General features: G+C 40.7%; 1 protein-coding gene across 3 annotated transcripts in view; it reads left to right on the top strand.

Moving 5' to 3' along the window:
* Positions 1-24,071, top strand: part of Pde1c (phosphodiesterase 1C) — a 475,928-nt gene that overhangs the window by 90,891 nt on the left and 360,966 nt on the right. For all 3 annotated transcript variants that reach the window (XM_051152305.1, XM_051152303.1, XM_051152304.1), the window contains exon 2: positions 343-393. In XM_051152305.1, coding sequence (XP_051008262.1) covers positions 343-393 — 51 coding nt within the window. The remainder of the gene's footprint in view (positions 1-342; positions 394-24,071) is intronic.

Here is a 24,071-nt window from a genome sequence, read left to right on the forward strand (position 1 = left end):
ATCAAGGTATTTTTCAGGCAGGTTGCTGTTGTAGGTTATGGGGTTTGTATCTAGGTAATATTAAAGATTACTTTTCTCTCCCAGTAGTGTGCAGAGTGCCTTCAAGCACCAGGATTGCTAGTCAGTACAGGGACAGCTTCTACTTGGGCACCAGCTAGATTTCTCCATGTTGAATGACATAGGAGAGTGGTGTCTTCAGAGCTTTGCCTTCAGGTTGTGGAGGGTAACCAATGAACAGCGCTGGCAATAAGCTTGTGATTTTTTTCCTGAGGGGGAGGGATACGTATGTGTCCCCACTGATAGGTCTTGTTCTTAACTGTGTTCTCTATTTTTCCCCCGCAGTTGCAAATGAAGCAGGAGATAAGAACGCCAGACCACTTGCCCGCTTCTCTCGTGAGTAAATCTTGTTTCACTCCCCCTGGGCCCCCTTAGAAAATGCTCATTAGAGGCCTTTGCTCATGTGTTTCAGCACTATGACCCCGTTAGGCGTTATTCAAACAGTGATGTAGAATGTCTCCTGCTGGTTAATACTGTACTGCAGCCCCATCTCATGGAAGCTTCTTGGGCCATGGGCTTTTCCCCCCTGGGAACCGTGGCCTGCAGTCTGTGCTCTGTGGATTTGTTTTTGAAGCTTCCAGAATAGGACAATGAGTAGAGTAAGTGTCACTTTTGCTTTTGAGAAGTGGAGAGCCTCTAGGCTCCCACTCCAAACCTCCTGAACCAAGGCCTATATTTTAAAAAAAAACAACAAAACTCCCAGTTGATTCTTGTTCACAGTACACTTTGAGAGGCATTCTGAGAGGAGTATCCTTAGAGTACACTGCAGGGAGGGAGGGGTTTAGTGGTGCTGAGGAGAGGAAGCTTGTAGTTACTAGGCCTGTTCACGTATAAAGCATCTGTGCAACCTGCTGTGGATTTGTGCACTTACACCACTGTCTTTGTGACACTTTGCAGCTCAGATGGTTTGATGGCTTTCCTTGGGCTCAGGAATATTCCCAAGGCTGTAGTCAGGCTGTTATTTCCCACCAAATTTGTCCAGATCGTGATCTTTGTAAGAAAGTAGCCATCAAAACAGGCTTCAGTGCCATGTTATCAGTAAATCTCATAGCAGGTGTGTGAATGGGTACCAGTGAAGGCAGTGGGGATGCTGGAGCCAGAACATGGGTGCGTAGAGATGCTCTGCAAACCTGCATTGCTTCAAGCTGAGAAATGGTTGCCTCTTAAATAAAATTAGGTGGGGCTCCCTTTTCTCCAACACTATTATCTCCTTACTTGCTTTTTCTTAATTTTATTTATGCTTTTCTGGGATCTGGATTTCCAATCTGAAAAAAGGAAAGTGATAACTTTTACCAAAATGTTGGCATCACATTCCATCATTGCTTTACCCTATGTGGGGTTGACAAGATCTGAATGTGACATGACCAGCGTAATCATAACACACTAAGTTAAAAATACGATTTTTCTATTTATAGGGATTCCTCTAAACTCTGCCTTCTCACTTTTTTTTTAGAACGTTTCAAATTTTAGGGTTGATTTCCCAGAGATGTTTTTTATAGAACTGTAATGATGCCTGCTAATGACAGAGCACTAAGTGCTCGCATTGCAGACGCTGCAATGAACACTCACTTCTCACAGGCCCTATTTTTCACTGTCCTCCTACCTGGAATCATTATTTCCAAAATAAGCATTTCAGTGAGGATGATGGATATGCCTTTATTTTTATTTTATTTTTCATCCCTTGAACAATGGTCAGGAAGATGGATAATCTGAATTGGTAACTTGACTATGCCACATGCAGGATTGATTCATGGGAGTTTCTGACACTTGTCACTGGTGTGGAAAGAATAGGGATTCCTTGAAGCATGTGGCCAGGAGACCTGGAGCAGTATGTCCCTTTATGTATAGAAAGGGTGATTTCTCTCATGGATAACTTCTACAACTTCTAAGTTATGTGACTGGCTTGAAAGGATGACATGTCACATGACAGCTTATTAGCTGGAGATAAATTAGGACACCAGGGGGAAAATCTATACAGGAAAAATGGTTTGCAGCAATCTTGTGAGTTGAGGCCAACTCGGAGAAGAAAAGGAAAGTGTCTTGACAGAGTACAGTATCCTGGGAGAAAGTCAGAGGGCACATTAGGTGCTGCCTCTTTTTTGTAACAAGTACTAGAGAGAGGAAAAATCAGGTGGCATTTAGGAATGGAAGAATATGCTTATGGAGACACTGTTGAATTGCCACTCTTCCTGTGCCACCCTGGAAGAGCGGTAGGATGAAGCCATCAGTGTGGGAGGCTGGGGAGAAGCCTGGATGGAATTCCGGGGATGGGAAGATAAAGGGCTGCACTTCTCTCCAACGTTTCTCTAACCAGACAGAGCTAGATGGAAAGCTCAGGTAGGGTATTTTAGCCAATGGAATGGCCAATGGAAGCTTTTGCTATGAGGCCTGGACATAGCTAGAAGGGCAGAGAAGGACCAGGGCAAGGAATGGGTCCTGGGAGACCTAAGATCCTATCTGCCCCTTCATTTTCAGCCCTAGCTTTGGCTTTTGATCAACCTGACCTCAATCAGAGTGTCTACCTAGTGACTGTGGTTTATTATAAAGAGTAGGGCTGAGGTCATAGTTTGAGAATTGCACCTGCCATGAGAGTAGCCATGCTGAAGATGGAGCCCTAGTGCCATTATCCTGGCCCTTCTCTCTTGAGTATGTGGGAACAGAAGCATTATATATAGGGAAAAGTGGTTTCTTTTTTTTTTTTCTTCTTTTTATTAATTTATTTTTGTTACATCTCAATGGTTATCCCATCCCTTGTATCCTCCCATTCTTCCCTCCCTGCCATTTTCCCCTTATTCCCCTCCCCTATGACTGTTCCTGAGGGGGATTACCTCCCCCTGAATATGCTCATCGGGTATCAAGTCTCTTCTTGGCAACCTGCTGTCCTTCCTCTGAGTGCCACCAGGTCTCCCCCTCCAGGGTACATGGTCAAATGTGAGGCACACGAGTATGTGAGAAAGTCATATCCCACTCTCCACTCAACTGTGGAGAATGTTCTGACCATTGGCTAGATCTGGGTAGGGGCTTAAAGTTTACCGCCTGTATTGTCCTTGGCTGGTGCCTTAGTTTGAGTGGGACCCCTGGGCCCAAATCTGCCTATTATAATGTTCTACTTGTAGGTTTCTAGGACCCTCTGGATCCTTCTACTTTGCTATTCTCCCATGCTTCTCTCATTTAGAGTCCCAGTAGGAGGTCCTCCCCTCTGTCCCAGTTTCCTGGTAAGTGAAGGCTTTCATGGGACATGCCCCTTGGGCTAGTATGCAGATATAAGTGAGTATATACCATTTGAGTCTTTCTGCTTCTGGGTTAACTCACTCATTATGGTCATTTCTAGCTCAATCCATTTATCCACAAATTTCGGAAATTCCTTGTTTTTAATAGCTGAGTAGTAGTCCATAGTGTATATGTACCACAGTTTCTTTATCCACTCTTCTACTGATGGACACTGAGGCTGTTTCCATGTTCTGGCTATTATGAATAAGGCTGCTATGAACATGGTTGAGCAAATTTTCTTGTTGTATGCTGGAACATCTTCTGGGTATATTCCAAGGAGTGGAATAGCTGGGTCTTGAGGAAGCCCTATTCCCATTTTTCTGAGATAGCACCAGATAGATTTCCAAAGTGGCTGTACTAGTTTGCATTCCCACCAGCAATGAAGGAGTGTTCCTCTCTCCCCACATCCTCACCAGCATGTGGTGTCACTTGAATTTTTGATCTTAGCCATTCTGATGGGTGTAAGATGGAATCTCAGAGTTGTTTTGATTTGCATTTCCCTGATGACTAAGGAGATTGAGCATTTCTTTAAGTGTTTCTCAGCCATTTGATATTCCTCTGTTGAGAATTCTCTGTTTAGTTCCAAGCCCCATTTCTCAATTGGGGTATTTTTGGTTTGGTGATGTTTAATTTCTTGAGTTCTTTATATATTTTGGATATTGGACCTTTGTCAGATATAGGGTTGGTGAAATCTAGAAAAGTGGTTTCTAATCCTAAAAAATAAACGCTTCCTGTGTCAGGGAATAATGGCCACATGTAATGTTCAGGCACAGCCACAGAGTGGCAGACCATGCTCAGACTGCAATATGCTCCAGCACTCCATGAGCCCCAAGAGGCTGCAAGCTGCCTTGGACTAGTACTGTGAAGGAGATTCGGGAAAACTCAAGAGACATGCAGAGGGCACAGTGGTCCCAAAGTTTACACAGCCAGACAATGTTATTCTGAAGTTTTTGTTGCTTCCCTAGAGGATGGAAGAATGGTTTCCCCCTGAAATGAACAATCATTGGAAGAAAACAGTGACTTTTTTAGACCTGAGAGACGGCTTGGTTAAGAAAGCTCTGGTTGCCCTTTCAGAGGACCTGTGTTCATTCCTAGAACCCACATAGTGACTCAGAGCTGTTTTTAACTCCAGTTCCAGGGGACCCTATGCCATCTTCTGGCTACACACAGGCATACATGTAGGCGAAACACTTTTACACATAAAATAAAAATTAAAGAAAATAGTGGTTTCAGAAGCAGTGGGAGAAATTAACGTTAATTAGTAATCCCTTTAGATTTAGTGCATCTTATTTGGGAGAGAAAAACATAAAGGCTGATAGAGATAGATCTTCTGTTGATGAGCTAGCGTAATTAGGAGAGATGGCTGAGACATTAGAGGCAGCACTGAGGCTCTTTGCCCTGAAGGAACATCTTCTTCCCTGGCTGCAGTGTTCACTGGGAGTGAGCATGGGGGCAGGGTTGAGACAGAGACCACGTTGGTGCCTTCTATATGCTGATGCTCCAATTGTGACAGAGAATGCTTGGGTACAGAGAAGTTTTCTAGATTGTCACTATTATGAAGGGCTGTCACAAAACCGGGAGCTTGGGTTTGGAAGGGATAGATTCCTGAGCCAGGATGATGAGAACATGATACTGAGAAGGAAGGACTGAGACCTGGGCTGCAGCTAGAGGCCAGGCTGTCAGAATTCTGAGGGCTGTGAGTTCTGGAAGAGACTAACCCAAGGAAAGTGGCATCATCTGCATGCAAGGCTTTATGCAGGCTGAAGTAACAGACTCATAGAAACAGAGAGAAGGTGGCTGCTAGGAAATAGGGTGAGGAGGCAATGGGAAGTATAAAGTTCCAATTATGAAAGGTGAGCAAAGCTTTGGGATACCGTGTTCACAACATAGTAGCAGTGTGCACTTAAAGCATACTAAAGAATAGCGTATGCTACATTTTCAAGCCACAAATCCCAAGAAATCAACAAAGCCAAAAAATAAAAAACAAACAAAAGCCCAGATGGACATGAGACCACAAGAACATGCTTATGCCCCAAATGCCAAAATTTACAGTTTAGACCAATGCATTCTCTTATATTGATTATTCCCTAATAAAGCTCAAAAACAGGTATGGTGGATTGGGGCGGGGGGAGAGCTGGATTTGATATATTTTGATTTCTTATATACATTCTAAGGTATTTTTAAACACTTCTGCTTCTGTGTTGCACTCTAGGCTCCCCCTCCTCAACACTCTTCAGGATCTGAACTTCTGCTTCCCACCACCCAATGGTGGCTCTAGAATGTCTACAGGGGTGGGACATGGAAGCTCCATGGTTCTGATATGGAATCTCAGGAACTTTCTAGAAATGCAGCTTCTGGGACTTCATTCTACATTTGCTGACTCAGAGACCCCTGGGGTGGGTTCTGATAATCTGTGGTTTAGCAAATTTTACCACAGCAGAGCTCAGCAGCCAGTGCTGTCACTGCTAGGACTACGTACTGGTAGAGTTGGAGACACACCCAGGATGCCAAGCAGAGTAGGCTATTTATGTAGTTTACATATTACAGCTCATCACAGAGTACAGGAACCCACATAGGAATCTGCCTACATGTAATACAGAACAAGTCAGTTGTCTTCACCAAGAGCAGGATGCTCCTATCCCCACTACTTTAGTGGTACCGGAGTGCTTCAAGGCTCACAGAGACTACATGAAGGTTTAAAGGTCTCCATTTGCCAACGCTTGGAGCTGGTGGTGCTCCTAGCTGCTCCTGGCCCTTTCCTCAACAACATGGCTGCTATCAGAGCTGCTGGCTGCCCCTGTTATCTCACCAAAAGCCCTAGCTTCTCTTCTTCTACAGCAGTGGAACGGTATTAGTCAAAGCAGCATTTCGTACAAGATTATTAAAGATTAAAGGATGATTGAGACAGAGCAGCAATACACACTAATGTTTGTATGTAGGCAATTTAGAACCGTAGAACCACAGAGCTATTTTTAAAAGTTCATTTGGCTGCTCTACTATCTGGCACACTTTAAAGTGCCACTTTACCTAGGCACCTCCTGGGCCCACCAGCTATTGATTTCTTCTTATTCTCTTCTGTGTTTTGCCATTTATTTCCACTTCTTGTTAGTAAGCCCCGCCCCACCCCAGCCTCCATGCAGGGCACCTTTCTCCGCTTCTGTGTCGCCTTGGTGTCTGCAGACCCCCTTGCCTTTTTCATCTCAACTTTTGCTTTTTCCAACTTCCATTCCGCCTAAATGCAGCCCCGTTTCTGCCCCCACACCACGGTATATAGGAGCAGTGTTTGCTACTAGATACACATGTGAAACTTGTGTAATTAAAAAAAAAAAAAAGTAAGTCAGGCTAGGTCATGATGACTCATGCCTTTAATCTCAGCACTTTGGAGACGGAGGAAGACAGGTTTCTCAGTTCGAGGCCAGCCTGCTTTGTAGAGCTAGTACCAGGACAGCCAGGACTACACAAAGAAATCCTGTCTCAAAAAAAAAAAAAAAAAAAAAAAAAAAAAATTAGGTTAGAACTTTCGAGTGTGCCTTGTGACTTCAGAGAGGGCAAGAAAGACATGATGTGACTATTTCACTCCTAGTTTGTCTTCTTCTACCCTCTTAGTGTGTAAAAAACTTAGGATAATGTTTTAAGTTCCAGCAAAAGATAGAAATTGAAAAGTCCTACATTTTTCACATGCATGAAGAAATACTGAATAAAATATTAAAAAGTACTTTATACTGAACAGAAAGAGCTTCATGAGTTCTAGGAACAAATGAAGAATTTAATATCAGTATAGATTACTGAGTCCACATCTTTCCCATAGCCGCTGGCATCATGGTTTATAATGCCCATGTTTTGAGAAACTTTGGATTACTGTTCTGAAACCTCCTAGATTGACTTTTAAAACATGGCAGGTTTTGTTTTCCGGAAGTGTTTGCATCTTTCTTATCCTAAATATTCTTGTTAGAGTGTGCGACAACAAACCCCACACTGAGATGTAAGCCTGCATCTTCACCCTTTAAATCTGGTGACCTGTAAATACAGCAGAAACAATATGATGCGCCTTGGAAAGCCATGTCAGCAAAGACAATGTGGCTTCTCCCTGCTATAGGCTGGAATGTGCTTATGGCACCATCACCATGCTGTCAGGAGTGGGAAAGGGAAAGCCTAGTGAGATAGAAAATGTTTGAGAAAATAACCAGTCTATTCTAGTCAAATCACACACACACACACACACACACACACACACACACACACACACACACACACATTTCTCATCCCAACTCATGCCAAAAACTGCTGAATGGAAAGCTTAGGTGCTCAGCCTCTTGTAGCGGTGGGTAGTAACATCCTTGCAAGGGTGGCCTCAGAATAAATCAAGTGGAAAGCTATGCTTTTCTTTGCATTCCAGTTTTATTGGACAGGAGCCAAGCATTCCTCTGCCTTTCTGTTAGGTGCCACCAGATGGTCCTGGTGAAGAGCTATCACAACATTGCCCGGCAGCCATGGTGTCATTTCTTTTCAATGTGTCAGTAGAGAACACAAATGGAATAAGGAATCTTACTTTTCCTTTTCTTTTTTGGCTGTCAATGGAACAGTGGCATCCCAGTGGGTACCTTGAACTTTGCAGTGATGAAGCACTATCCCGTCTTTCTCTACTTGTGTGTCAGAGAGTAAGGCCAATGAAATCCATGCCAGGACACATTTAATCAATCTTTAAAATTCAAGAAGAATCTTGAAAGTGGCCAGAGAAAACAGACAACTAACTGGTAGAAGGAAGCAGCTTGAATTATGGCAGATTTCTTACCAGAAACACAATATTTTCAAGTGTGAAAAAAGCTGCTAATGTAGAAATCTGCAACCAGCAGGATGTTCCCCAGGAAAGAAGGAACAACCTACATATTTTAAGATAAAGAAAAAAAAAATAGGATGAAGGAAGGCTAAAGGTAGTTCCTAAACAAAAGAAAAGTTAAATAAAGAGCCATGCAACATCAGGAGGGGAAGAGAAGCAAATGCCAAGTAAAAGGAAATAAAGGTTCATCTCAGAGTTTTCTAAATTTCTTGTGGCATTTGAAGAAAAATCACAAATTGCCTGATGTGTCTCTAAGTATATGTAAAGCAAATATAATAATCATTATGGATATTATTATATATACAATTATATTTTAAATTGAGAAAATAAAGGCATGTAAGTGGATATAAAGGTTCTATACTTGAATTAGCAAAACAGTCACTCTAGAAGTGTGTTTATTATTACATTATATATCCAATGTATAATGCAATATCCAGTGCATCTACTTAGAAAACTATACACAAAGATACCCTTTTTATAAAATGGAATTGTAAAAATATTCAAAGTCACAGAAGGACTATAAGGATGAAAAACCCCAAATGAAACAAATGTAAATCCCTGGTAATAAATAACTACCTTACATGCAGACTGATCTAAGTTTAGCAATTAATGGACAAATTTTCATAATAGATTACAAAACATGACCAACTATGTATTGCCTATAAGAAACAAGTATAGCCATTTAAGCAAGTTGAAAGTCAAAGAATGATCTCCATACTCGATCTCAAGCTGCACTATAGAGCAACAGTAATTAAAACAGCATGATACTGGCACAGCAATAGGCTGGTGGATCAATGGAATTGAACTGAAGACCCAGAGATGAATCCACACACATTTGGTCACTTGATTTTTGACAAAGAAGCCAAATCTATTCAATGGAAAAAGAATAGCATCTTCAACAAATGGTGTTGGTCTAATTGGATGTCTACATGTAGAAAAATGCATCTAGACCCCTATTTGTCACCATGTACAAAACTCAAGTCCAAGTGGATTAAAGACCTCAACATAAAACCAGAGACATTAAATTGGTTAGAGGAAAAAGTGGGGAAGATCCTGGCACACATTGGCACAGGAGACAACTTCCTGAACAGAACACCAACATCCCAGGCCTTAATGTCAACAATTAATAAATGGGACCTCATGAGGCTGAGAAGCTTCTGTAAGGCAGGAGACACTGTCAGTAGAACAAAGATCTTCACCAACCCTTCATCTGACAAAGGTCTAATATCCAAAATATATAAAGAACTCAAGAAATTAAACACCACCAAACCAAATAACCCAATTGAGAAATGGGGCTCAGAATTAAACAGACAGTTCTCAACAGAGAAATATCATATGGCTGAGAAACACTTAAAGAAATGCTCGTCTTCGTTAGTCATCAGAGAAATGCAAATCAAAACGACATTGAGAGTCCATCTTACACCCATCAGAATGGCTAAGATAAAGAACTCAAGTGATACCACATGTTGGCGAGGATGTGGAGAGAGAGGAACACTCCTTCATTGCTGGTGGGAATGCAAACTAGTACAACCACTTTGGAAATCTATCTGGCACTTTCTCAGAGAAATGGGAATAGGGCTTCCTCAAGACTCAGCTATTCCACTCCTTGGAATATACCCAGAAAATACTCTACCACACAACAGGGACATATGCTCAACCATATTCATAGCTGCCTTATTCATAATAACCAGAACATGAAAACAGCCTAAGTGTCCCTCAGTAGTGTGGTACATTTACACTATGGAATACTATTCAGCTATTAAAAACAAGGAATTCCCAAAATTTGTGGACAAATGGATTGAACTAGAAATTATCATAATGAGTGAGTTCACCCAGAAGCAAAAATAGACAAATGGTATATACTCACTTATATTGAGACACTAGCCCAAAGGGTATGTCCCATGAAAGACTTTACTTACCAGGAAAGTGGGTCAGAGGGGAGGACATCCTATTGGGATTCTAGGTGAGAGAAGCATGGGAGAATAGGGAAATAGAAGGATCCAGAGGGTCCTCGAAACCTACAAGAAGAACATTATGACGGGCGGATCTGGGTCCTGCGGTCCTTCCTGCTCAAACTATGGCACCAGCCAAGAAAAATATAGGCAGTAAACTTTGAACCCCTACCCAGACCTAGCCAATGGACAGGACATTCTCCACAGTTGAGTGGTGAGTGAGGTCTGACTTTCATACAAGCTCTGGGGTCTCATTTCTGACCATGTCCCCTTGATGGGGAGGCCTGGTGGCTCTCAGAGGAAGGATAACAGGTCACCAAGAAGAGACTCGATACCCTATGAGCATATATAGGGGGAGGAGGTCCCCGTCAGTCACAGACATAGGGGAGGGGAGTAGGAGGAAGCGGGAGGGAGGGAGAAATGGGAGGATACAAGGGATGGGATAACAATTTAGATGTAATATGAAAAAATTAATTAAAAAAAAAGGGTGTCAAAGAATGGAAAAAAAGAGACCCATATTAGCATTAATTACAGGAAATTCTAACATTTCATCAAATCAAGGAGAGATTAGAAAACATGCAAGCAAGAGTCAGAGAGGACCATCGTGTCATGGTAGTGGTCATTCTACCAAGAAGACACCAATCTCATTTGCCTATGAACCAGTGAGTAAGAGGTAAAATATGTGAAACAGAACCTGGCACAGCTAAAATGAGAAACAGATAGCTAGCTATGCAATTATAGTTGGAGACTTTAACACACCAACTTCAACTGTACATAGAACATACAGAAGGATGGTAATAGAACTCAGTACCACCAACAGTCAGCAAGATTTAATTGTTATATTAATAGTTCATTCAGTAACTGCAAAACACATATTTCCTCCCAAAGTATACAGAGAATACCTCCCAGGATAGTTTCACCCTAGGTCATGAAACAATCATAAGAAATTTAAAAGGATAGAAATTATTCAGGATGTGATCTCTAACTGTAATGGAACTGGTAGGAGACATCTAAGAGGCCAACCTGTAGTACCATACTTCCATTACAAAGATTAAGTCTCAAGAGGAATAAAATTATGCTGTATTGAGTTGGGATAAAAATGCAGTTTATTAAAGTTTGTGGTACTCAAAAGTAACACTTTGGTCAAACAAAGTTAAGAGGGAAGCTTGTTGAACCTGAATGTATGCATTTATTTATTTATTTTTTTAAAGCCCAAAGTCAATCTTAAGAACTTTGAAAATTAATCTTATTCCTTCTCAAGTCTCTAATGGGATTGAATACCAGATAGTTTAGTTTTACAATTAAGCTTAGTTGTTTTGGGGTTAAGATGTTTTTAGGTCTAGGTAGATGGTTTAAATTGATAATGATGAGAAATGATAGATGTTGATCTACATTCAGAATTTTAGACTCACCAAGATAGAAAAATGGTTTCTACAAGGTTGCCAAATACAAATAGCCAAAATGCTATGAATGTAACATTAATATAATTCCAGATTGTTTCATGGTTCTTCTTGCTTTATGTAGTTTATGTTATATATGTGTAATAATATAAATGTATATGTGAAAAATAAAAATATTATTTAAAAAATGTTCAGAAGAAGCGATAGGAGATCTGCACTGATTTCAAACGAAGGAAGAGATCCATTCACTCCCACCCTCAATAGTTTTTCAAAGTTTACACTTGACTCTTTTAGAAGAATGAACTTTTTGATTTAGGGGATATATATGACTTGTCCATTATAGATTCTTGTGTCGTGTCTTTTTTTTTTTTTTTAAATGAAATTTCTATGGAGTATCTACTGTGTGCCAAAGATTTTGACTGGCTCCTTCACGTGGCAAAAGGAAGACAGAGGTGCTAATCCTGGTTCCTGACATGACACACATTAAGTCTTGGTCAAGCTTGAGTTGAAACCCAATTGTCAGAGGTACACCACCCAGTATTGGCTCAGTTGTGAACAGCTTCCCGGCTATCTCATGGAACTGAGGGCTCTGTTGGAATTTTTATATTTGCAGGCATAGTTCTTGGTGTCCTTGAAGGAAGAACAATCTGTCTTCCAAGTCAACAAATCTTGTGAAATTCACTTTTCTAATCTGATAGAGCAGGTAGGAAGGAAGACCAAGGGGTGAGCTGATTGCGTCAGAAACTGGAGGCACAGCCAGTATAATGGAAGCTGCTGGGCAGTAAGACAAGTCTGATGAGATGCTCAGACAAGGTTTTCATGTGGCACCTGCAGTCTGAGATACAGGAAGTTTGGAAACAGATAAAAACGTAACCTTGGGCACAGATGTGTAAAGATGAGTAAGTCACAGTTTTTCCTTAAGTAGCTTATTTTCAGCATATGGCCTACTCTATTATCTGCTATCAGCAATGTATAATTTGGGCCAAAGGGGGCGGGGAAAGTTGTTCTCTGTTTTATTGTGTTCCCAAGTAATGAGTTTCTAACACTTTTGCTTTTGAGATAAAAACATATGCCATTTAAAGTCTAGGGTTAGCATGTCATATTCTTCCAAATACTCATAGCACTGTTGTATGTACCATATCTCTGAATTCATTCCCACTAAGTTTTAAAAATGAACTTAAAAATTAGCCCTGAAACTCCCCAAAGGAATAGTAGAAAAATTTACAAATGAGTCATCCAGCAGATGGTGAGACTTAGATATTTGCATGCGTTGCAGACATTAACATGTTTCAAGGTAGTTATGCATTAAATTTTTTTCCCAGTAAATGTTGGGGGTGGGGTGTCAGTGTCTGAATTAATGAAAATACATGTGAAAATATAAATTGTGGAAAACTTTTAAAAGTGCTGACAAGTAACTCTCAACTATTCATCTAATCAATACACTCAAATAATACTCTACTAGTAACAGATGTCTGAGAAGTAGACTTTTGGAATGCTATTGGAAACAATGGCCCTTTAGTCTTGTCTGTGTCACTACTGTGTTGAACTCATTCTTTTTATATGGATAAAGAACAATCAGGAATTTTCCTCCTAGAATTGATGATCTCATTGGATAATGACCTGCTGGATCACACTAGTTTTCGAATAGATTTTGAAGACAGTGTGGGAGCTCTGCATGTTAGGAACGGCCACGAAGCTGTGCTTTGAACCTCTTCATCTGTGCTCTGCCTGCTCACTCTTTCACTCTTACTCATGGCTCTTTCTGTTGATTTTCTCCAGCAGCTTAAGAAGCGATTAGAACCCAGAACAGTTTTGTCTTGTGGAAAATAACTTCTGTAGTACGAAAGGGTGTAGGATGATTGTGATAAATTCAAAATGAAACAAAAAATATAAAGAAATATGGGAGTTAGATGGCATCCTAAAGACCATGAGGGAAAAGATAGACATGAATAAATGGTTTTTATAGAAGTTCCAAAGGAAATATGTAGATATTATTTGTTCTGTTTGTTAGAAGCAGGAAGACCTGGCTAGGAGCAAAAGTCTTTAAAGAAGATAAGCAGATGTATTTTAAACATGATACAAACAAAACAATACGGGGAAAACAAATGCCCAGTGTAGGGATTGAAGTCCACATTGACTACGGAATGACTCTAAGAAGATGAACTGGAAGGCAGAGTCTCAGTTTGAGGAAAAAACAATGGATCAAAAATGTCATGAAAAGAAAGATGGAGACCATTGAAAAAGAACTAATGCAAATAAATGAATCATAGGTAAAGAAATTGACTACAAAGGAAAACCCCACAAGAGCCAGCTCCTGTCTTCTCTCTTCAGTAAACAGTACACAAATATAAGAACTTAATTAAAATTTAATAAATTTGTGGTTAAGTTATTATTTACGTATATTTCATTAGCTACGTCATTCTTGGAAGGAATTACTCAAGGATATGCTTAGCAAATCAAAACATATATCAAAATAAGTTCTAAAGGCTGTAATTTTCTGTAAATTATGGCTATTTAGAGTATGAAATTTGGCTAGTTTAAGAAATATTTTGTAGATTTAAAATAATATAAAATATTAATATTTAAAAATTTATGAGTATATGTTAGCATGATAAATTATAGATTATTGTCTTTAAGAATGTGTACCATTAAAATTAGTTTCATTTGCCTTTAATAGATGTAGCTTCTAGAAAATTTCAAACTGCACATGTAGTTTTCCTCTGTTCTATTGTACAGTATTGCTCTAGAGCATGAACCATGATGCTAAAGAGTCACTGAGCACCAAAACCAGATAGACTGGCATAATGGAAGATGTAGTTCTTAGCAGCAAAACATCTCAGTGTTCAGATGACTCAGCAATGAAAATCTAGAAGTTCATACAATAACAGTGAACACAGAAGGGAGAGACAGGAGGTAATTCCAGTATTTCGTGTCAAGAGGTATCCGTGGGTATTAGTAAGTTACTGGTGCTGATGTAGAGATGAAAAAAATAGAATATCTGGGTAGGGGTGATCTAGCCAATGGACAGGACTTTCCCCACAGTTGAGTGGAGAGTGGGGTCTGACTTTCACACGAACTCTGGTGCCTCACATTTGACCATGTTCCCTGGAGGGGGAGGCCTGGTGGCACTCAGAGGAAGGATAGCAGACTACCAAGAAGAGACTTGATACCCTATGAGCATAAAAGAAAAGAAAAGAAACATTTGACATTTTTTTTTTTCAAACTGAAACAATTTCTAAGGGCTGGGAAAATGGTTTAGTGGGTAAAGGAGCTTGCCACCAAGCCTGAGTATTTGAGTTCAAGCCCCAGGACCCACCTAGTGGAAGAAAGGAATGAATTTCCACAAGCTGTCTTCTGATTCCACACATACATCCCTCCAGTCTAATATATATATATAATATAAAAACAGGCAGCTTTTGAATAGATAGGAAAAAGAAATTCCCATTAATGTCTTCTTAGACAGTAGACTCAGTGTGAAATTAACATGCCTACGTGGTGGCATACAGCCATGTTCTTGAATTAAAAATTAATGCAGATCTGACTCTCACACAAACTCTGGTGCCCCTTTTCTGACCATGTCCCCCAGATGGGGAGACCTGGTGACACTCAGAGGAAGGATAGCTAGTTACCAAGAAGAGACTTGATATTCTGAGAGCATATATAGGGGGAGGAGGTCTCCCTCAGTTACAGACATAGGGGAGGGGAGAAGGGGAGAAATGGGAGGGAGGGAAGAATGGGAGGAAACAGGGGAAGGGCTAACAATCGAGATGTAATATGAATAAATTAATAAAAAAATTAATGCAAAAATAGAAAGGGAACCTCCTGAAAGGAAGAAATTCAAACACCAACTCAGCAAACAAAAACAAATAAATGAGAAAAGTAGCAGAGTTTATCAATTCCGGAGTGAGCTCATTAAAAAGGCAGAGACTCACCAGTTCTCCAGAGAACTGTTGTCCATGGACAGTGTTGTGATGATGGAATGCTGCTTGTTGGGCCTCTCCTACACACTACCTCTAGTCTCATGGAGGCTGGACTAGTTTATCTTCCAAATAACAAATGCTGGTGAGGATGTTCCTAGTTGGAATGTACAGTGGCTCAGCAGTGCATAACAGTTTTCTTTAGTCCATATCCTCAAGAGAATTTGCGATTTGTTTTCTTAGTGAGATATTTTGCCAAGGTAAGATGGCCCCTCACTGTAGCTTTAATTTTTACTTCTCTCATGGCCAGTGAGGTTGAACATCTCATATGTTTATTGGTGGTTCCTTTTGAGAACTGTCAGTTTTCTTAGTCTATTCTTTGATTGGGTACTTGAGTTCTTGATCTTTAGTTTTTTAAAGTACAATTTGAAATATTAATCATCTGAAAGATGTATATAGTTCATAAAAGTTTTTTACTGTTCAATAGTCTGTCTCTTCACTCATTTAATAGCTTGCTTTGCATATAGACACTTTTAAATTTTGTGAGATCTCCCTTGTCATGTGTTGGCATAGTGCTTGCCTATATCTGTACCTTAAAGTTTTCCCCTACTGTTTCCTCTAGTGATTTCAGAGTTTTAGGACTTTTCCATTTGGTGAGAGTGAGGGAATCTACTTTCATTCTTCTACATATGGCTGTAGAGTCATAGTGACTAAGACTGTAGTGTATTGTCATAAAAACAAACCTATAGACTTCTGATCAGAAATAAATGTATACACAGCTGCCCATTTAAACTTTTCTTTTAATTTTGAGATTATAACATAATTACATATTTCCCCTTTCTCTTTCCTCCCTTCAAGCCCTCCCATATATGCTTCCTTGCTCTCTTTCAACTTCATGCTCTCACTTTTGGTTAATGTGTGTTATAAACGTATCTGTATATGTGTATACACACACATTCCTAAACATAACCTACTCAGTCTGTATGTTACTTGTATGTAGTTTTCCAGGGCTGATCATGTGGCATTTGGTAGCTAGTAGGTATGTTGTTGTCTGGGGAAGACTGTTCCTCCCACTCTCAGCATTACTTAGTTGCCAGTAGTTCTTTATATAAGGTTGAGGCCTCATCGTCCTATTGGAGAGATATTATGGGCATAGCTTCTGACATAGTAGGAGACACAGTCTGACAACAAAGTTCTGATCCTTTGGCTCTTACAATCTTGGTGCCCCATCTCCATCAATATCCTTGGAGGCTTAGGCGAGGAAGGTGTTTTGTAGATACATTTGTTGATACTGGGCCTCACAACTCTGCGTTTTGATTGGTATCATTTTTTTTTTTTTTTTGGAATGGCCTTTCCATTACAAAGAAAAATTTCCTCGATGAGAAGTTTAGACTACACTTATCTGTGGGTATAAGGACAAATACTTAGAGTTTAGTTAGGTTTTATGCTGGTGTAGTAAGCTGGTGGCTGTAGGTTCTCCTCCAAGACGCAAAATTTTATTAGCACTGGGTAGTTAACCAAGTTTTTAATACCAGGCACACTTTCCCTTATGTAGAGTGGATCCAATTGGAGAGCAGTTGGTTAGCATTAAGGCATGCACACCCTGAGGGTGGTCTTGCCATGCTAGTTGTTGTGGTTTATAGGTACCATAACTAGGTAGGACATTGGTTGCTCCCCTCCTTTAGAGGCTTGCCTCATGCCTTTTGGCTTTATGAAAACTAGTCTTCAGGGAGGACGCATTCAGGCCAGGTCTAGTTCAGAGTCCTCTGAATCCTGTGTCTGAAGAGCATGATATCTTCTAGCTGCCTAAATTTTTGACAAAAGTGTCAGAAACATACCTCAGTAAATGGCGGCTTCCTTAAAACATAATGTTGGAGACACTGGATAGATCTCTCATTCTGCCAAAATCTGTTCCAAATGCTCCAAAGGCTTTGATGTGCACCTTAAAGTTTGAAATTAACAGAGAAAATATTTTAAAAAGACCAAACATAAATAAATAAAACTTCAAGATATAGAGCTAGGCAGGGACTTTCTGAAAAAAGATGCTAATATCACAGGAAGTGATTCCAGGAATTGAAAAATGGAATGAAATGAGATGAAAATGATTTTATATAGCAAAGAAAACAACTGCTAACAGGAACAAGCTACAAAATGGGGAAAAATTTGCCCACCATATGGCAGACAGTGGGTTAATATCTAGCATACATGAATAACTTCCTAAATTAAATCCTAGAAAAAATATCTTCCAGTAAATAAATGGAATATTGAGTTGGACAGACAGTTTTGAGAAGCAAAGATACAATTGCCAACAAACACCTGAAAAAATGTTCAACATCCCTAGCTATGAAGGAGACCCAGTAAAACTGCTTTGGGATCCCACATCACCTCCATCAGAATGGTTTTATCAGGAAAACAAGTGACAGCAGATGCCAGTGAGAATGTGGGGAAAGAGGAGCCCATATATACATGGGAGGAAAATGAACTTTTGCAGTCATTATAGAAAATAATATAGATGTTACTTAAAAGATGAAAAGTAACCTTACACACGACCCTGTTATACAAGTCCTGTCTGGAGTTCTACAGGACTACAGACTGCCCCAGAGCCATTTCTTTTTAGGTTTTACTTTTTAAAGGGTGTCATATATAAGTGCTGTGCTTACGTCGTTCCCAATCCTTCCTCTCCCCTCCCCAGTTAAAGCCCCTGCACCTATTTTCCCAATTCCCTCTTTTACAGCACCTGTGTCTTCTACAGCAGTATTTGTACATCTGTGCTGATTGTTGCAGGATTCACTAGGAGCTGAAAAACAGAACCGCCTTAGATGTCTATCAATAGCTAAATGGTAACGTGAGATGCATATACCCACTAGGACTTTATGCAAATATAAAGAAAAATGAAATCTTCACATTTTCAAAAAATGGATGAAAGCAAAAGTCATTATAATAAACAAAAATAATTCAGACCCAAAGACAAATGCCACATGTTTCTTTTATATGTAGAGCCTTGGTTTTTAGTGTCTCTGTGCATATGTGTTTGGGGGGGGGGCATAAAACTAGAAAGAAGACCATAGGAGGGGATGAAGAGATCTTAAGGGAGAGAGATGCCCAGTGAGGGTGATGGAATACAGGACTATATGAGTGATAGAGCAGTAGAGGGAAGAGGGTTAGGGAGCAAGAGGGAGGCAGGGCACAGGGAGGCCAGTGGGAAGGAGGACAAATGAGAATGAAGTATGCAGATGCCATAATGAAGCTCCTTTCTTTGTACACTTATTTAAATTGATTTTAAAAACAAAGCTCAAGAGGGGATTTGCTGGGGAGCTATCACAGGTGTTACAGACTTCTGGGCAGAGCTGTAGGAGTTTGGTAGAGTCCAGGGTCTGGCACTTTCAGATGCCTCCTTTTTTCCTGCTCTCTATACTATCCCTTCAGTTTTAGTCCATAAAACCCCAGAGAAGAACTTCATCCCAGAGGGAGGATGGGTACAAAGTCATGCACTTTAGGAATCACCAAGGTATTTTTTCATTTTCTTTCTGGAGCATTAAATTTGCTCCCTACTGTGTGCTTTGCAAGACTCTAAGTTCTCAGCCTCTGTCAGCAGGGATTTGATTCATTGTTACTCAGAACCAAGTTGATCTGTCCCTTGTCAGAATTAAATAGAATTGCCATATTACCTTGGGCTCCTCCTGTGGACAGTGTTTTAGGCTGTCTCTGCTAGGCACTCTCAAAAAGTGAACCTGTGGTTACTCCTAATTTACACTCCCCTCATTGGCTTGTGCCCTGTCTTTTCCTAGTCCCCAGACTCGCCTTGCATGACTCCTCCTCCCTGTAGTTGTGCTCCCTCCCCTATCGCTACAAACTGCTTCCTCAAGGCCTTAGACAGGAATCTCCTCTGTGAATCTTGTTCTCTTTGTAAAAGAAATTCTGAAGCCTAGACCATTCTTCTTGGTCTACATAACGTGTCTGTGTTTGCTCTTCTGTGAGAGTGTAAACACTGGGCTATACCTCAGAGAACCCGGGTGAAGAAAGTGAGAATTCTGAGTTAAAATGATCAGGATTTTTTCCTCACTCTGAGATCCAGGTTATCCAATCTCTTGGAGACTTAATGTGCTAATGTTCACCAGAGTTTTGAGGAAGCATTGGCTCTGTGGTCACTCAGGCTGTCCCCACCGGGTGTCATAGCACTTCACAGCATATTGAATGCTGGATAGTGTCCCATTGGAATCTGACTGCTTCTTCTCTGGCTGTGCTTAAGGCTACTGATAACCGCTAATGGGGTTTATGAATTGAGTAGATTTACAGGTAGTCTGGAAGGGCTATGTGATACATGAAAAGTTGTCACTGTGAAGTAAGGGGAAGAATTATGGCCGAGGAGAGAACAGGGGTGGGTGGACACTGAACTGGGAAGAAGCCGGAGGAGCAGGCATCTGGGTTTGGAGGCAGGAGGAGCAGATGCAGTGCAGTGGGCAGTGTGGAGCTGCTTGCCTCCTGCACCTGAGCCACACTATTTTTGGTATCCTGAAGGGCTTAGTTTACCTGTGATTTCCCTCATGGGGCTTTTGATGTTGTTGGAAAAGACCCACGTGATTTAATTTCCACATTTTTGTCTCTATTTAGTCAGAAAGCTCTATTTCATGCTTTAAAAATCAGCTTAAAATAATTTGGAGTGGGGGAAGTTTTAGTTTTCATTTTTGTCGGAGAAGAGTTTCCAGCCAGTGCCCCTGGAGACTATGCTGCCTGCATCCATGCCAGAGGAGCAGAGGAACAGTTCGCTTTCACTGTCTCAGAGTTGTCCAAAGTGTTCCCACCACATTGAGCTGAAATGAAGCAGTGCGGACAACCACTGCACTCCTTCTAGGGAAGACCAGGATAACGGAGGATGCTGACTATATTCTAGGATGCAAAACTGCGCACCGCAGTGTACTGGACTTGGCTTTTGCTTCTGCCAGGCCCTGTTTTGAACCTCTGCTGCTACTTTTCTTTCAGTTTTCCTCTGGGGACTTTTGACCCATGGAGGATTTATCCCATGTCCAATGCATGGACAGACCCACAGAAGCTAAGGAGTTACCTAAGTGTCTCCCCTGCCCACAGGCAACGGCAGCTTGGACATAGTTGCTGCTTCTCCCATTTCTCAAGAGAGCTAACTCAGAAAATTAACAACAGCTCCTTTGAAGATCTTTCTAGAATCTAGCCCTACTTGTGCTATTTTTGGTACATGCAATTGTATTATTGTTTTACTTAAGAGGTCAGCAGAGAGTGGGAGGAAGGACTGAGGGATCCAGAGTGGTCAACGACACCACTAGAAGACGTACAGAGGAAACTAACCTGGCTCATGGGGACTACAGAGACTGAAGTACCAACCAAAGAGCTTGTGTGGGCTGCACCTAGGCCCCCTACACATATGTAGCAGATGTGCAGCTGGGTCCTCAGGTGGGTTCCCTAGGAATGGGAGTAGGGACTGCCTCTGACTCTGTTGCCTGCCTTTCCCCTAGCTGGGCTGCCTTGTCTAGCCTTAGTGGGAGAGGAAGGGCTTAGTCCTGCTGAGATTTGGTGTGCCAAGGTGGGTTGGTACCCCTCTCTGAGGAGAAAGAGAGCAGGGGGAATAGAGAGAGGGGTGTGGAAGGTGGGACTGAGAGGAGAGAAGGGAGGGGTCTTCCATCAGGCAGTAAAGTGATTATATATATATATATATATATATATATATATATATATATATATATATATATCACAATATAAATAATAAAAAATAAAAGTTATGTGTACAGATACTCAAGAAGAGAGGAGGGTACCTCATACTTTAGGGCACATAGGGAGTACTGGGATTGGTCATGTGGCAGAGGAAGGTGCACATCTATGGACAAAGCCTCCTTGTGGCTTTCCTGGGAAGGGAGGAGAGACGGGATAAACAGGATCAGGCTGGCCTGCCTGAAATGGGCTCTGAAACACAGAGGTGCTCCTAGTTGCTCAGTATCTGGCTAGATAAAAATTACCCCAATTGTGTGAGACTAAGATGGGAGTGGAACATCTATATTTCTTGGCTTATACCTGAAAAGTACACCTCAGCTAGGAGGATCTCTCCTCAAGGTTAGGTGACAACTGTGGCAGGAGACTAAGATAGGGCAACTCAGGGACATTGCTGAGTTGTCTGGAAGAGACATGACCAATACATGAATATAGGGCAGATATTAAAATACTGCCATAACGATGGCAACTCCCTGTGGCATCTGTGTCTTCCTCGTTCCACGATGTACTCTCACTGCCTTCTGCTGCTTCTTGGGATCCAAACTGCTCCTGCCCCACCCCTTTCCAAAAGGAACCTGGACCTAAGTTACATATCGGAAGCAATTCAAGATTTGGATGCTGTCCCAAAGCCCTATTTATAACCTATAGCTCTTCTGGTCCCATGGAAATTGTCCCACTGGCATATGTGAGTGGACTCAAAAGAGGACCCTTATTTCTTTGTATAAGGTAGGATTCTGGCTTGAGTCCAAGTACATCTGGCCATCCCAGGACCTCATCTTACTGTGGTTCCTGAGATGTACTTTGCCATCCCTGGTCCCTTTCTTACTGTATTTCTTGTGATGTACTAGGCTGTCTTCCCTGATTCACCTTTGATATGTTGCCTATGATACATGTTTTACTTAAACAAAAAAATTAAACTAATTTTGCTCAAATTTTAGTTTTGAGTTTTTCCTTTATGAATAATAGTTCATCTTTTACTAATTAAAATTAGTCACCAAGCATGTTCTAAATTTCTACTGAATATGATCATGTGTTCATACTGAAAGAGCCATATGCCTCATTTCTTCCTTCACCATATTTTCTTGTGTGGTTTTCCTTGTGAAATAAAAGCCCTGATTTCCAGCATCGTCATTGCAATTGCTAATTTTCTGTAACCTACATGTGATGTAATTTAGGATTACTGTCTCACGACTACTACCAAATCTAAGAGTTCTTTCCAGTGTGTGTGTGTGTGTGTGTGTGTGGCGCATGTATCCTTAGAATTGATTTCGGGGGGCTGGTGGAGTAACTTAGTAGTAGGCTTCTTGTCTAGATTGTGTAAGATCCTGGGTTCAGTTTCTAGGCCACCAAGACTATAAAATTTCTCTAAGGATGCATAGTTCCATAATTGTCAGAAGATAGTAGTTCATGCTTATGTTCAATTATAGGTATCATTAATTTCACATATAGCTATTCATGTTTCTATTTGTATGCAATTTTAAATTTTTGTTTATTTCAAATATTAAAACGTTTTAAAGATTTATTTATTTATTTATTATGTATACAGTGTTCTGCCTGCATGTACACCTTCAGGCCAGAAGAGGGCATCACATTACATCACATTATAGATAGCTGTGAACCACCATGTGGTCGCTGGGGATTGAACTTGGGACCTTTGGAAGAGCAGGCGGTGCTCTTACCCACTGAGCCATCTCTCCAGCCCTCAAATATGAAAACATTTACACAGCTCAACAGCATAAGATATTTACAGCTGCAAATTCATTACCTCATATCTAGCCTAATCTTCCTAGTCCTAGTCCATCCAGTATAGTCATTTTCATAGTTTTTGGTCCTTTTTTGGGGGAGGGGGTTTGTAAAATATTTCTTTTTGTTTCTTACTGAAGAGAGAATAAAATATAATTTTTATGCATATTGCCCCAACTTAAATATATCTTGAAATTCATTTCTTATCAGCATGTAGAGTTATATTTTGGACTATTGTTCAGCAGCATAGACAGCTAGTGTATGAACGTACTGCAGGTAATGTGGCTGGTAGGTGGTGTTAGCCTAAAGATAGCAGAATTCCTCAAGATAGGGCAGCAAATTTTAGCCATGCATAGCATAGCACCTTTGGAGTTGCTAAAGGATAATTTCTTCAAAAGCACACAAATGTAAAGTAAACATATGTCGGTGAGTTTATTTAATTGTTAAAGAAACCAGGAAAATATTAGAACTATTTGGAAGATGTGATGCTTCATCTTGATTGCCAACTTGATAGAACTGATAGATGCCTGGGGCGTGAGTGAGCTGTACTTCTGGGTGTGCCTGTGGGATGATTTCAGAAACAAATAATCATAGGGATTTGAGGAAATGGATCTTCTGATAGATAATATGGTGACATTATTGGACATATGAAAGAAAGTAAGCCCTTGTGGAGGAATTTGTAACTAGGGGTATATAACTGGGAGTTACATCTTGCCCTGGTCTCTTCCCATATCTCATTTTCTCCTTTTCATGTCTGCAATGATTTAAGTTCTCTTTCCGTGTTTTCTCTGTTGTGATGGATGAGCCCTACAAAACTATGAGCCAAAACAGATCTTTTGTGCCTTAAGTTCTTCATGTCAGATGTTCTGTCACAGTGATGAGGTGGGTACCCAGCATAGAGAAGAATCCTAAGGCAGGCAGATAGTTAAGGCCAGCAGGAAAGCAGGAATGAATTTGCTTAATAGACATTAAACTGTCAAGACTTGTCAGTATCTGCAAGGAAGTAATTAGTTGTATTTCATTTGACAAGGTTCTTTTTCTGTAGGCAAAAATCATGTTACCCATCTGTTTTCTTTAGTCTCAGGGGTGTAAAATAGGTTCAAGATAATGAAAGTGGTAATATCGTGTGTTGGGTGAGCTCCACAGTATACCCACGGAA

The sequence above is a fragment of the Acomys russatus genome, chromosome 10, assembly GCF_903995435.1.
Source record: "Acomys russatus chromosome 10, mAcoRus1.1, whole genome shotgun sequence".
Classification (NCBI taxonomy): domain Eukaryota; kingdom Metazoa; phylum Chordata; class Mammalia; order Rodentia; family Muridae; genus Acomys; species Acomys russatus.